Source organism: Sminthopsis crassicaudata, chromosome 1, assembly GCF_048593235.1.
Source record: "Sminthopsis crassicaudata isolate SCR6 chromosome 1, ASM4859323v1, whole genome shotgun sequence".
In the NCBI taxonomy this organism is placed as follows: domain Eukaryota; kingdom Metazoa; phylum Chordata; class Mammalia; order Dasyuromorphia; family Dasyuridae; genus Sminthopsis; species Sminthopsis crassicaudata.
The window spans coordinates 573595923-573610169 of record NC_133617.1 but is presented as its reverse complement, the minus strand read 5'-3'; the positions used below and the strand labels follow the sequence as shown (position 1 = coordinate 573610169).

At 36.3% G+C, this 14247-nt stretch overlaps 1 protein-coding gene and 1 long non-coding RNA gene across 9 annotated transcripts in view; one reads left to right on the top strand and one right to left on the bottom strand.

The window, feature by feature from the left end:
- Nucleotides 1-13359, top strand: part of ATG10 (autophagy related 10) — a 330517-nt gene extending 317158 nt beyond the window's left edge. For all 8 annotated transcript variants that reach the window (XM_074282171.1, XM_074282167.1, XM_074282170.1 and 5 more), the window contains 3 exons: nucleotides 11708-11805; nucleotides 12095-12212; nucleotides 12881-13359. In XM_074282171.1, the coding sequence (XP_074138272.1) occupies nucleotides 11708-11805; nucleotides 12095-12206 (210 nt within the window). In that variant the 3' untranslated portion in view covers nucleotides 12207-12212; nucleotides 12881-13359. The remainder of the gene's footprint in view (nucleotides 1-11707; nucleotides 11806-12094; nucleotides 12213-12880) is intronic.
- LOC141550991 (uncharacterized) lies at nucleotides 11613-12968 on the bottom strand. Its single transcript, XR_012484760.1, has 2 exons — nucleotides 12843-12968; nucleotides 11613-11789 (listed from the first exon to the last, which is right to left on the bottom strand). It is a non-coding gene; the product is annotated as an uncharacterized LOC141550991 (long non-coding RNA).
- Nucleotides 13360-14247: the final 888 nt, after the last annotated feature.

The window sequence follows — 14247 nt, the reverse complement described above, 5'->3', positions numbered from 1 at the left end:
GAAATTTCCCATTATGCCCTTGACATGTCCATACCCCAAATGTTGCCAATAGTATGAATTTGGGTTAAGAAAGCCCAGGAGGAATAAAATAATCAGATGGCCTGCCTTGTCCAATTGAATTATGTTCAAAGTAGATTTCCTAAGATTGCTGTACTTTTTCCTATCTCTCTTTCTCTCTCTCTCTCTTTTTTTTTTTTATAAAAGTAAATTTTGTAAATTATTCTTTGATTACCAATTACTGAAAGATCAGTTGACTGACTTAATAGTAACCTGTTGACTGTTACTATTAAATCATTATTTGGGAGCTTTTTACCTCAAAATTATTTTCCATTTCAGACAATTCTATCATTACATAGCTTACTCCTCTTCTCTTAAAAAATTCTAAGATAATATATCTTTGTTTGGTATTTACAAACCTTCATAGCCTAGCTTCAATCTACCTTCCCAGCCTTGTTATATAATTCCACTCTTTCATGTAACTTAATGGTCCAGCCAGACTGGCCTACATGCTGTTTTTCATATCCAGGATTCCATATCTTTTGTCTGTGACTTGCATTGGTTTATAACTTATGCCTGGAAGGCATTGCCTCCTCATTTCCATGTATTAGAATCCCTATTTTCCTTCAATGTTCAGCTTATGAACCACCTTACAAATGAAAACTTTTTAAAATACTTCTCACTCTCTAATACTTTTCCTGACAAATTATGTTATCTATTTCATATAAAGTTGTGTATGTGTCTTCAGGCATAAAATAGTGCCTGATACATAAAGGGTATTTAATAAATGTTTGATTGAGAACTATTCATGCATATCCTTTGATCATCATGAGTGTTTTTCAAATTTTTAAAATAATTTTTGTAGCATAGGTAATAATTATTCCTTAAGTGTTTGATAGAAGTCACCCATAAATCTGACAAAATGAGGGGGTTCTCTCACCTTAAATAGTCCCTTTATGGTGAGTTCAATTTAATTTTCTAACATTGGATAGTTTAAAATCTCTTTTATATTCTATTAATTTGGGTATAATCCTTCATTTCTTTTAAATTATGGTGAATATAATGACACTGGGACAAGTTATCCAGAGAAGTTAATAGTTTTTTAACAGTGATGCATATAGCTGCTAATAAAGTATATCATTCTGGTCATTTCAGGGAAGTCAGAGACCCCATTGGGATGGAAAAGACCGTTTTTATTGAGACCCTAAAGGTCTCAATAGTGTTGCTAGAAAAGCAGATTTCTTAGGGGGTCAGGGAAATAACAAGGGTTAACACTAAGAAGAGAATATCTTCACCGTGGGCAAAAGTCCTGGCAGAAAGCTTTCTTGGCAAGCATAGTCCTATTTAGGCCTTCCGCAAAGATTCAGGGTTCAGAGTTGTCTTTTATTAGCCCTCTGAGGCTTGGACTCCCATTTACAATTGAATGAGATTCTTTAGATGTTGTCAATGCCCAGGACTTAGATCTCTAATAGAAAAGAGATAGCTTATTTTAGGAGTTGAGTTACTGGGAGTGGTCCCAGACTAAACTCCAACTGAGACCACTTAACTGCCCTGAAGGATGGGGCCTCTTTCAATAGAAAGTGAATAGTCTCAGGGTTCACCTCCATCAATTAGATTTTGTTTTCTCATCCATTCTTACATTTTTATTTTATTGACTAGTGCACTTACATTTCAAGTTATGATTGTTAGCTTGGATTTTCTTACATTTGTTTCTTTCTTAATGCTTTTTATTTCCTTTCTTTAAGTTGAGTACTTTATTCCTGTGATTAGCTTTGTTTATATTGCTTTGATATTAGTCTGTTTCCCTATTTTTTCTTTCCTGTTTCCCATTTACCTGACTCCCTCCTTAATTCTTTGAATTTACTTAAATTGTTTATATTTTTAAAATGTATTCATCAATTTTCTGTTTTGTGTCTCTTTTCTTGCCTAATTAAACGAATGCTTCATCATTTTCCCTCTCCTTCAAACTTTTTTTTCAAGTGATTTCTTTTTACCATTACTTTGCTTTATCTTCCTCATCATTTCTCATCCTTTATGCTATAATCTGAATTTTATTTTCTGATTGATGGGATATATCCATACTTTTCCTTTCTTTATTCTCTCCGTCTCCTTTAGAAGGGTCAAACTTCTAAAATGCCAGAATTACCTCTTCTACACAGTTTCTGTGTTATTATTTCTCTAAATACTACTTCCTTTTTATTAGTTGTCTTGCTCTTAGAAGTACCATTAATGGGAGAACCTTGAAACTTGTACGGGGCAGAGTCAGAGTGCTGAGAGTGGGAACAGGACTAACAATCTTATTCTGACAGGGTTGGGGGAGACCCGGGACATTGTGATAAATTGGGATTAGAGAATAGGGAGAGGCACCTGATATTCTAATTAATTGGGTTGGGGAGAAGCACCTGATGTTCTAAAATATAAGACATTTATCTTATCAAACATTCTGATGATTAAGAGGGAAGGGTGGTGTTATAGCCTGAGGATAGAACAGAACAATTAAGAACTGAGGCAGAACAATTCAGGGAAACTGAGTAAGGACAATAAAAGGGAAATGTGGCACAATATTCCACACTCTCTCTCTTCTGAATATTCAAATCATTGAATTATGTTCCTCTAGATATCTGGAAGGTCTAGCACCATAATTTTGACCAACCCTATGTGAAACAAATAAACCAAAATAAAACTAGAAAAATGCAAGGACTTATGGCAAGAACAAGTCTCTGATAACCCCAGAATTCATCAGCAATACAAAGACTCCCTGTTGCTAGCATGTCAGGTCCTCTGCAGTTGGGACATCATCTCAGCCAGAGAATCCAGTTTGAGATGGATAGTTCACTATGAGTTAAGTGGTCATTTATGCATTTAACTCAGTCTCTGCTTATATAGAGAGTAGCAGTGCTCAAGACAGTCCTGCTGCCCATCCTAAGAGGGGGCATCCCAAGTCTGTCAGGGACTCCAAAAGAGGGAAAAAAGTGGGGCCTAGAGGAGCTCCACCTGACCCCTCTCCATAGAACAGGAGCTGCTACTAGGATCCAGAAAGGATCCAGACTTCTGAGCAGAGTGTTAGATTATGCATTTAGATCAAGGCAGGCAAACTCTGAACTTTTAGAGGTCTGATACCAAACTTCAGGGTCCTTCGAGAATGCTGAAATACTAATTAAGCAACTGGGGTTACAGGAGTGGAAAAATAGGTCAGAGAGACTGCTAGTCCCAAGATAGGTTCTGTTTTCTGTTTGTTTCTAAAAAATAATCCCAAAAATGAGTCTGCCAGGGCAATTCCAATAGAATATGGGATTTTAAAATTGAAGCATAACCAACAAATCATAGTCCAGTAAATTTAAGGACTTCTAATTCAATCCAAATTAGTGAGATGGGGCCTGGGGGGGGGGGGGCGGGAGATAGAAGTGCTAAGGCAAAGTGAATAAGAACTAGGGGTTCCCATTTCAGGTATTTTGAGAAAAATTCACTAATTTCCCCAATTTCCTATCTTTTCCTCCCTTTTTTTCCTCACAGAAAAGAATTATCAAATATCCATCCCATATATAAATCCCAAGAGCAAATCAAAATTCCTATACATAACAGACTAGTGTACAGTAGGGTTTAATAGTCATTCATCAACCATTCCCAACTTCCCTATATCATTCCAAAGTACACTAGGAGCAAGGACGATGGTCTCTCAAAAAACTGCTTCATGCTGAGGACGGGCAGAGACTCAGTCCGGGGTGGGGGATGGGTGTGGTATGGGTGTGGTATGGCATGCTGACAATCAAAACTGATTTAAGTTCCAGATATATCTGTAATTTGACCAAAATCTAGAACAAAAAACAAATCTAACAAATAAAGGTTAGAACAGTCTGAGAGAGAAAGACTGATCCACAAGGACTGCTACAAGATGTAGGGAGGCAAAATAGATTGGCCAGCAGCTTCGTCCTTTCATTATTTAGAAACTTAAAAAACAAAAAACAAACAAAAAAAAAAAACACTTGAATATCTTAGACACAATATCCAGTAACAGATAGTAACAGACTAAATACTTATTTGCCCAAGTATTTAGGATATAATGATCACATAAAGCCAGATTGGAAACAGCAAGGTATGACATAATTGAATTGCTTTAAGAGTTTCTTACAGACCATTGCTCTGATTATAGAAATCAGTCACAGGAGGAAAAAATGCAGTGACATCATTATAACATAAGCAGTTAAAACTCAACCTTCAGCACATCAGAGGGTGGAGCTTTAAAATTCTCAAATAGCATTAACTATAATCCCAAGAAACTTTACCTCCTATAAACACATCCCATTAACCAAAGTTTCAGATAAATCCTAACCAGGTATTTACCATGACCTTATATTGATAACAGTAAGAAATTTGTCCCAGTAAGTTCACAACTTAGAACAATTATCTTTCATATCTAAGCAGATTTTTCATGAGTGAATATTATACATACAAACCAGTTTGCTTTTAAAACACCCAATAAAAAGACAAATATCTCAAACTGCATATTGTCTATTACAGAAACATTTTTAAAAGGACAAAGGAAAAAAAAAAATTATTTTCAGAAGTCCTTAAATGACCTCAGAATGACCCAATACAATCAATTAAAACTTATATAGAATATCCTAATACCACATAAGAGAATCTGAAAGATTCCTTAAAATATCAATTAAACTTTTAGAAATAGCACTACCAAATTATGGATCACATATTTGAAATATTCAGTCAATTAACTTAATCATAGTTTGCTCCTTTCAGCTGAGAACCAGGCGGCTGCAACTTATTTTTTTTTAAAAAAAGGGCTGGAACACACTTAGGAGGGGGGTTGGGGGGAAGGAGAGGATTCCACCTGGCCACCCTTCTATATCAGGCTTAATTGGGGGAAAGGGACTTCACATGGCCTCCCTTCCTAATGTTGCATTTCTCCTAACTCCCGACCCCCCACTCAACATTTCTCTATCCTTCTTCTTTCCCTTAACTACATACTTTAACCAATTTCCAACAATTTTTCTAACTAGATGCTCCATTGCTAAAGCAGCAGGAAGCAGTGTGTGTGGGGGGGGTGAGTTTAATCTTCACCTTTGAAGACAAAAGATACCGTTTCTCCCTATCCCACCCAACCTTTTTTCCACATGCAAATTTTCCTTCTAGTCTCCTAAATTGCCTTCAAAACTATTCAGATTCACAATACAATGGATAGCTAAATGATTTCATAAAACCCACATATCCAGCACAGCTAGATTTAAAGCATAACTTTTAATGTTAACAAATTACCCAAAGTGTTTCAGACGGCAAACTTTACCTAATTAGAGGCACATGACTCCTTTCAGGCAGTTAATAGAACTTCTCTTTAACAAACCATTGTTCTTAAGATCTTATACTCAAAGGTAACCAAATCTAGCCTGCATAGGCAACAGTAAAATTATTTCCCATAAAATTCCCACAAAAGTATATGTTTGTTTTTCTCACTTAGATTTAAACTAGTTCTCCAAAACCTTTCCTCAAGTTTCAAAGCAATTAGCATAAACTCCTTTGTCCTCTAGAGACCTTATCTGCCCAGCCAGCCTAGGCCAGGCTTGAATTTGAATCAGGTGAGGTTTTATTGCTCTTTTCCCATAGAAATCCTACCAGCTGGCTTTGAAAACTGCTCCTGCCGGTCTTAAAATAGTCCAGTTTGTTGTTGTTGTTGTTCTTTTACTTACAAATTAGTGCAACAAGTTAAAAAGTTTAAAATCACAAGCAAATTTTATATTAAGTGTGTGGGATGTAGAAGACTCTTACCCAAAATGACTACTCAGAGATCACTCAGTAGAAGGCAGAAAAGTTGTTTATTGAAAACCCCTGGAGGATGAGCGGACCAGAGATAAGAAAGAAAGCTCTCTGTAGGAGGGCTAAAAATAGTAAAGATACATAGGTTTTATGCAATAGATTATTTCACTAGTAAGAGAGCATTGAGAAGGGGAGGGGTACCTTTTACCCAGTCTCCTTGCTTAGACTCTGCTACCCTAATTGTGATTCTATGTCTTCCTCCCTCTCTTTTTTGCATAAAATCTTTAGGACACATTTACTAACTATGGCCAGGTTCAATTCAATACAAGTATAGCTAGATCTCCCACTACTTCTCTGTGTTACAGAGGAACTACTTTTTTGCTATTCTCAAAATATGCATTATGATATTATATATATAATGTGTATATATGTATACACACATACCTACATTGTGTAGGTGAATTCATCTTAATGCTTCACTCTCTTCTCACTCTTTATCACATCAAAACCCACCCATCCTTTAAGGCTCAGGTAAAATTCCATTTCTTCTCTAAAACCTTTTATGGTATTTGCAGGAGTCAGTTTCTTATATTGTCTGCTCTGAAATCCTTTATCATTTGTACATTTCTTATCTCATACCCTCTATATTATGGTTATTTAACACATGGCTTCATGGTACAATGGAAGGAGCATTGCCTCTGGAATCAAGGTGATGGGTTCAGATCCTACCTGACACTATTGATGTGATCTGGCAAAGTCACTTCTTTCCCCTGGCCTCAGTGTCCTTATCTGTAGAATGAGGGGAATTGGACTAGACAGGTTCTGAGGTCCTTCCAACTCAAGATCTTTGATTCTCTGTCCAGCCTAAGACACTGTGTGACTTTGGCAAGTAATATAACCTCTATTTGCCTCAATTTCCTTATCCATAAAATAGAAATAATAATAGCACTCTGCCTTCCAGGGTGGTTGTGAGTGTGAAATGAGCTCTTAATTGTAAAGCATAGTGTCTGATACAAAGTAGGTGCTATATAAATGCTTATTCATCTTTCCCCTTTCCACCTTTTTCCTGTTGCCAGACTAGATTGTTTGAGAAGAGAAACCAGACATGTTTCCCATGGAGGCTATCCCTATGCTTTGAACATAGTATTCATGAAATAAATTTTTGTTCAGTGAAGGACAATGAATGAGATAGTACAATGAGATAGTTTGGGAATCAAGACCTGGTTTTGACTCTAGGCTTTGTTTATCTCTTTGATCATCAATCTACTCCATAGCCCTGAAATTCAGTTTCTCCATTTATAAAATGAGGGCATCCTAAGGCCTCTTTAAGCTTTACAAATATGTCCCAACAATGAAAGAGGAAATTTTGGGAAAACTATTCAAAATGATAAAGCAGCTTTTGCTGTGATAACATGAGACAACAGTGTGGGTAGAGATAGGAGGGCTGGGTTGGAATTCAGGAAGTTTTGTTATTGCTTTGTTCCATCTCTTTGGGTCTGAGCAAGCAGTGTCCTAAAATTAAAGTAAGGGTGGGAGCAAAGGGCTGTTTGGGTCCCTTGCAATCTGTGAATCTGTAAATTATTGTTGCTTTCTCTTATTAAAGGTTCATGCATGTCTATAGAAGTATTTGCTCTCTATTGGCTTATTGACAGGAGGAAAAATACTTCTCCACTCATTTGGTGCTTTCTGTGGCTGAGGGAAGCTTTACTTGTTATAAGGATTAAATGAATTAACATATGTTAAGTGCTTTGCAAACCTAAAATTGCTAGCTACTCCAATTATTATTCCATGATTATGTGCAACTCCATTTTGGAGGGAGAAGGATGGGAAGAAGTGGCTATTAGGTATTCCGTTAGGCCCATATTAGAAAGCCTCTCTAAAATGTTTTTTCTATATTTAAAAAGTATTAGAGACAAGTCACCATCCACCAGGAATTGAGTATTTTGATACATGAACAAACTCAAGTTCAGGAGAGAATGAAAGAATATTTTTTCTAGCATGTTTGAAGAATATGCTTGGTACAAAAGGTAGACTTGGGCTGTCAGAGAAATAAAATCATGTGAGAGCTCAGTATTTGAAATTATATTTGGGCCCTCCTAGAGGGCAAACAGAATGAAGAAATGAATTAAGAAACAAAGCATTTATAGATTCAGAAGGGCCAGTGCTATATTATCTCCATATGGTCATCATATTTAATAGCTCTGAGAGTGTATTCACATCCAGCTAATTTTATAAGATATTTAACCATTGCAAAATTAAGTTTCACAACTCATATAATTCCTCTAGTGTTATAGAGCTATGAATTTGGCCTAATCTTCCTACTTTCATGGAAAACCATTTAGAAGAACTTTATTTAAAGAGAAATATTTATTAAATTGTAAGATTGATACAAAGGATTGGCTTTCTATATTATCAAATTAATATTCTGCTGCCTATATTGAATTCCATCAGTTCATTATTTCCAACAGCAGATGGTAGCATTTTCACATGAATTTACCCTCTGAGTTGATAGTTTAAAAAAAAAAATACATACATATATACATACATATATATATATATATATATATATCAGTAGAAAAAATCCTGATGTTTATTTCCCTATGATTTGCAAATTTCCCTCTCTTTCCTTTAAAAAAATGGAAATACTTGTCCTTCTCTAATTCTTTAGCACCTTCTCTCCCTGGTCTTTCAGAGATCATTGAATTATGTTGCCCAGGAAGAATGGGGAAGTTGAGGCAAAGGAAGAACTGGGGAAAAACAGTATTTAATGTTGGGGATGTTAGACTTGGAGGCAGGAGGACGTAAATTCAAATCTTGTTATTGACATTTAGAAGTCGTGTGACCACAGGCAAGTTACTTGGCCTCTGAGCCTCAGTTTCTCCATCTGTAGATTAGGATTAATGCCTATAGTACTAATTTGTGGGTCACAAATGGAACAATTTTTATGTGTTTCTTAAATAGCTTTTTATTTCCAAAATATGTGAAAAGATAGTTTTCAACATTTACACTTGCAAAACTATGTGTTCCAAATTTTTCTTCCTTCCTTCCTCCCCTAGTAATCCAATATATGTTAAACATGTATTATTCTCCTATACATATTTCTACATTTATCATACTGCACAAGAAAAATAAGAGCAAAAAGGGGAAAAAAATAAGCAAGTAACTAAAAAGGTGACAATACTATGTTGTGATCCACATTCAGTCCCCACAGTCCTCTCTCTGGATGGAGTTGGCTCTTTCCATCATAAGTCTGTTGAAATTGGCCTGAATTACCTCATTGTTGAAAAGAGCCACGTCCATCAGAATTGATTGTCATATAATCTTGTTGATGCTTTGTATAATATTCTCTTGATTCTATTCACTTCACTCAGTTCATGTAAGATTCTCCAGGCTTTTCTGAAATTATCCTGCTGTTCTTTTTTTATAGAACTATTCCATGACATTCATTTTATGTTTGTGTTTTGCAAACTTTACAAATTATAGAGATGTCACTTATTATTATTAAATAACATACTTGTACAACAGCAGCCATAACAATAAAGCCCCAAGCCACAAGAGCTCTGAGAGAGAGAGGCAAGAAGTCATGAGGCTAGCTATTGCCCAGGAGTCACAGCTGTCAGAGGGATTCTACTTGCAATATTTTGGGACAGGAGTAACAGTAATTGTTTATTCTCAAGCCTTTTAAAATTTCATTCTTGAGATGTTCTCATCTTGCCTAACTGTCCCTTCTACAAATGCTTTAAATCGGGCTAACATTTTTGTCCTTTACAAACTCTTAGTGCTGATTTTTTCCCTAAGGATTTCATTATTCTCTCCATCTTTTCCTCTCCCATCAGTAACTAGTTCTTCCTTGTTCAAAAGAATCATATCCAGCATAGAATTTCCTTCATTTATTTCTTTAAGTTATAAAGGACAAAATTTTCATTAGGGAAAGTTAAGGAATCATTAACTATTCTGCTTTTATCTTAGAGATGAGATGGGAGAAAAGTAGGGGGAAGGAAAAAGAAAATCACTTAATTTCTTCATTCAGAATTTATTCATATTTACACTGAATTCTGACTTTTCCTTCTTAGACTGTTAAGCGGTTTCTAATACAATTTTTTTCTCCCCTGAGGCTGGGGTTAAGTGACTTGCCCAGGGTCACACAGCTAGGAAGTGTTAAATGTCTGAGACAAGATTTGAACTCCGGTCCTTAGCTGCCCCTTAATATTATTAATTTTCAAAGCCTGTAGACCTTCATTTTCAATGTTCTTTTCATATATAAATGTAACACACACAGGAGTTCCTCTCCCAACATCCATTTACACTGAAAAGTTGGGACCTCAAAACCCCTCTAAGCTCTGGAAATCTAATGGTGTTTTTTTAAATACTAACGTTTAAATGTTACGTCCTATGATTACCAGGTGACATCAAGTAGTTAGCCACATTTAATTAGCCTTTTGAAAGAGATAGTTGCTGAGGAATGGAATCAGAAGAATTGGTGCAAATTATCTCCCCAAGTATGTATCATCTCACACATGGACCATGGGGGAAGGTGGTCTCCAGTCTGGAGCATGTGACACATGATCTCAACTCTTGGAAGCCCATTTTCTAGTTCTTTCTTGGAGGTCTTTGGACACAAACAGGAAGCATTTATTTAGTCCTTTCAAGGAGAGATCCAAGCCAGAGCCTCTCAGCTCCCATGCGCCAGCATGGTGCCCAGCCTAGCCAGCCAGAAATAGTGAATTTGGTTAAGTAGCAAAAGACTTGGGTTCATTGGATGGACTGAAAAGGAAGTAGCCATTGACCAATGGTCAGAAATGCTGTCTACTTCTTGTGGGTCACATGACTTCCTGAAACTTAGACCTAGGATCTGATCTTTCCTGTCCTACAGACTTATGAGATCACATGATTTCCTGAAATTTGGGCCTAGGGTCTAATCCATTCTCTGGGCCTAGGATTAGATAGACTTTTTGAGAAATCTTCGTCTGGTCCCATTCATAAAGTACTCCTCTGGTCCAGGTTGGAGAGAGAAGGATGCCATGGTACTCTCTTCCTTCTGGCTCCCAGAGATTCCTTCTTGGAGGTTCAGCTATCCCCTCTTTTCTTTCCTCTGCTGTCACTATTATAGCAGAGGCCCTCACAACCACCTCCGTGGATTATTTTAATATTTTATTAGCTTTCTAATCAGCCATCTCATTTGCTGTCCCTTCCCCTAGGTCATGAGGAAGTTGGCCTTGATAGCTTCTAAGTTCCCTCCTAACTCTAAATTCATGATCCTGTGAGGATCTTTCCCTATTCCTCATACTACTGAGAAATTAAGTTCTACAAGCATAAATCTTCTCAAAATTATTTTAAAAATATGATTCTGTTTCAGTAATGCTCAAACATTCAAGGACTCGCCTCATCCTCAGGAACCATTCTGTGCTTTCAGCTTTATCTCATGTATTTCCCTCCACATAGTCTACACTCCCCCAAACCAGATTTCTCCTATTCTTTTCTATCTTTTCCATCTCTGCTTTCTCATGGTGTTCTTTTTGTTTAGATTGCCAGCCCTGCCCTCTCCACCCTAAGCACATAAGACAGAAGTTGCTAGTTCTCTGAAATTTCCCCTTTTCCCCAGTAAGAATTGTTTTTCGCTCCTGAGCTTTATTTATAGTTATATGAACCATTTTGGGTTAAAATTATTGATGTGCATTTCTTCTCCCTCCCCTTTTCTGAAAAAAAGAAAGGACCCATAAATTATCTCTTGTTACTGCATGATATATTGCCAGTACTCAGGACTATAATACTCTGCCCATGAGATAACATCTAATAAACACTTTGCATTTAAAGTGCTATTAACTCATTAATGTAAAATTAATTAATTATTATTACTATCATTGTTGTCTATTTAATCCAAATTAGTTGAACTTGTTCAAAGCCATATTGATGAGTAATTCTGTATCCATTTTGATTTTTTCAGGAGCACCCAATACTTGGACAACCTTTCTTTGTCCTTCATCCTTGCAAGACAAATGAATTCATGACTTCATTGTTAGACAATTCTGAAAAAGACAACAGGTGAGAGATACTAGCCTGATACATTTATTTATATTTGTATTTAAATGTAAATTTATGGTTCTAAAATAATACTATTAAAATATTACAGATTTTTAATATAGCATTTCAGATAGTAGTAAGATCTGCCTAAAAAAAAAAAATTAAGTAAATCAGTGCCTAATATGATGCTGGGCACATAGTAGATACTTAATAAATACCTACTACTTGATTTTCTATGATGATTGCAAACCAGAATGAAAATGTTGGTTTTTCCTTTCAGTTTGCTCTTTTTTTTTTTTTTTTTTTAAAGGAATATAAACTATATTACATCATGGCTTAGCATTGTTGGACCAGTGGTGGGGCTGAATCTACCTTTGAGTTATGCCAAGGCAATGTCTCAGCAAGATTCAAAAATGGATTGATACAAGGTAAAGAAAAGGGCTTTTGAAAAAAATTTGCTGTTATACAAAATATTTTCAGTACCCTTCATTTTTGTTGTTGTTCAGTAATTTTCAGTCATGTCAACTTTTTCCCAAAAGGGAAAACCTCACTTGGGGTTTTCTTGGCAGAGATATTGGAGTGGTTTCCCATTTCTTTCTCCATCTCATTTTACACTTAGGGAAACCGAGGCAAAAAGGGTTAATTGACTTGTTCAGGATCATATATCTAGTAAGTCTCTGAGGCTAGATTTGAACTCAGGAAGATTACCTCCAGACCACTGGCTGCCCAGGTACCCTTCAAGTGGCACCTAAAAAATGACAATTTTTTAAATGTCGCAGTACTGAATTTGGAGAAAGGATCCTGTTCCTGGATCAGCAATTTTAAGAGTTCCTCATGACTTGGGCTTCAGGTTTCCTTATTTGTATAATAAGGAATTGGGCAAGGTGACTCCTGAGGTCTCATTCAGCTCTAAATCTGTGGCTCTGTAGTGATATTCTGTGCTATACCTTTGCTCTCTAATAAGTTGAGACACAGATACAGATTTCCCCTTCTAGGGTCAAGCTGACTAACAGAAGTTTTCATTCAAATGGGTTTTTTTGGCTCTCTATTCACCTTACTTTGTATCTGTTTTTTCTCCTTCATGTGCTGCATTCAGGTCGGTGAGTCAAACCCCACACACTGAGGAGTCACTGCTGTAAAGAGCCTTCATTTTCTTGAGCAGCTTAGGACAGATGATGGACAAGATCACCCACTAGAGTCTTCACTGGAGCTGTTTCTGTTTTTTCCTTGGAAACAACACACAAGATGACAATTCAAAACAAAAATGCTTATAACACCTATCTCAAAGATTTAGGTGGCTGGGCTTCATTAAGAGTAACACTACTCTGTTGAGCATCCTGTGTCACTGAATTTGAGGGAAGAATCATTTCCATTTTCTCTTCCTTTGCTATATCCTTTCTTCTGACTATAGGGCTTTTACCCTGAAATGAATGTGAATATTCATTGTGAATATGACCAAAGTTTTCTGGTATAAGATTTTTTTTTATATATTTAAAATAGAATATTGGTTTTATGTACTTAAAACAATTTTTTACTTTTTATTCTGAGAAATAATAAACCACTACTTGTACTGAGCACGATTGATAGTTAATAAATACCTTGCCATTGACATCTTATTTTTCATTTTAAACCATGTTCCTTCCTTCTGTCCTTGTCCCCTTGCATCCTCCTTATTCCTGGGCATTAAATTCTCTTTTCTATAGATCCCACTTTAATTCATTCAGTTTTTAAAGTATCTGTTATGTGCCAGGCCCTCTACTAGCTGCTGAAGATGCAAAGACAAAAATGAAAAGAGTTTATAATCTACTATGAGAAAGGTAAGAGGACATCATAATATTAGCATAGAGAAGGAAAAACAAAATATGCATAAATTAAATGAATGTCACTGAGATGAGAGGGCTGGTTTTCGAGAAGACCTCAAATCCTGCTTCAGTTTTGTATGACTGTACACAAGTCACATACCTTCTTAAGATCTCAGTTTTCTCATCTGTGCACTGAATAGTTTGGAACAAAGGGCCTGGGATGTACCTTTTATCTCTAAACTTATTATCTTCTCCTTAATGTGATCCTCTGAAGGTTTCTTTAGGAAAGGAAAGTTGTTTCTAGAATAATAATAATAATATAAATATGAATAGTTAGCATTTAGTACCTAGTATGGTTTAGGCACTGTGTAAGTATCATAGGTCTCCCCCATTAAATGGCAGAGACTGTCTTTTGCTTGTTTTTATATCTCCAGTTCTTAGTACAGTAGTTTGTCTTCCTTCTTGAAGAGGATCATGACATCAGGGAGGGGGTGCCATGATGTGCAAGTGAACTGGATTTCAGTGAGGGAGGGCTAGGCAAGGACACCTGTCTCACTTTCCACTCTAGAGCCACCTGGATCCAATGGTAAGCTATAAATCAGGACAACTGGATGCAATGGGAGACCTTGGCCTTTTAAGCTAAGGTCTTTAAGAGATCTCA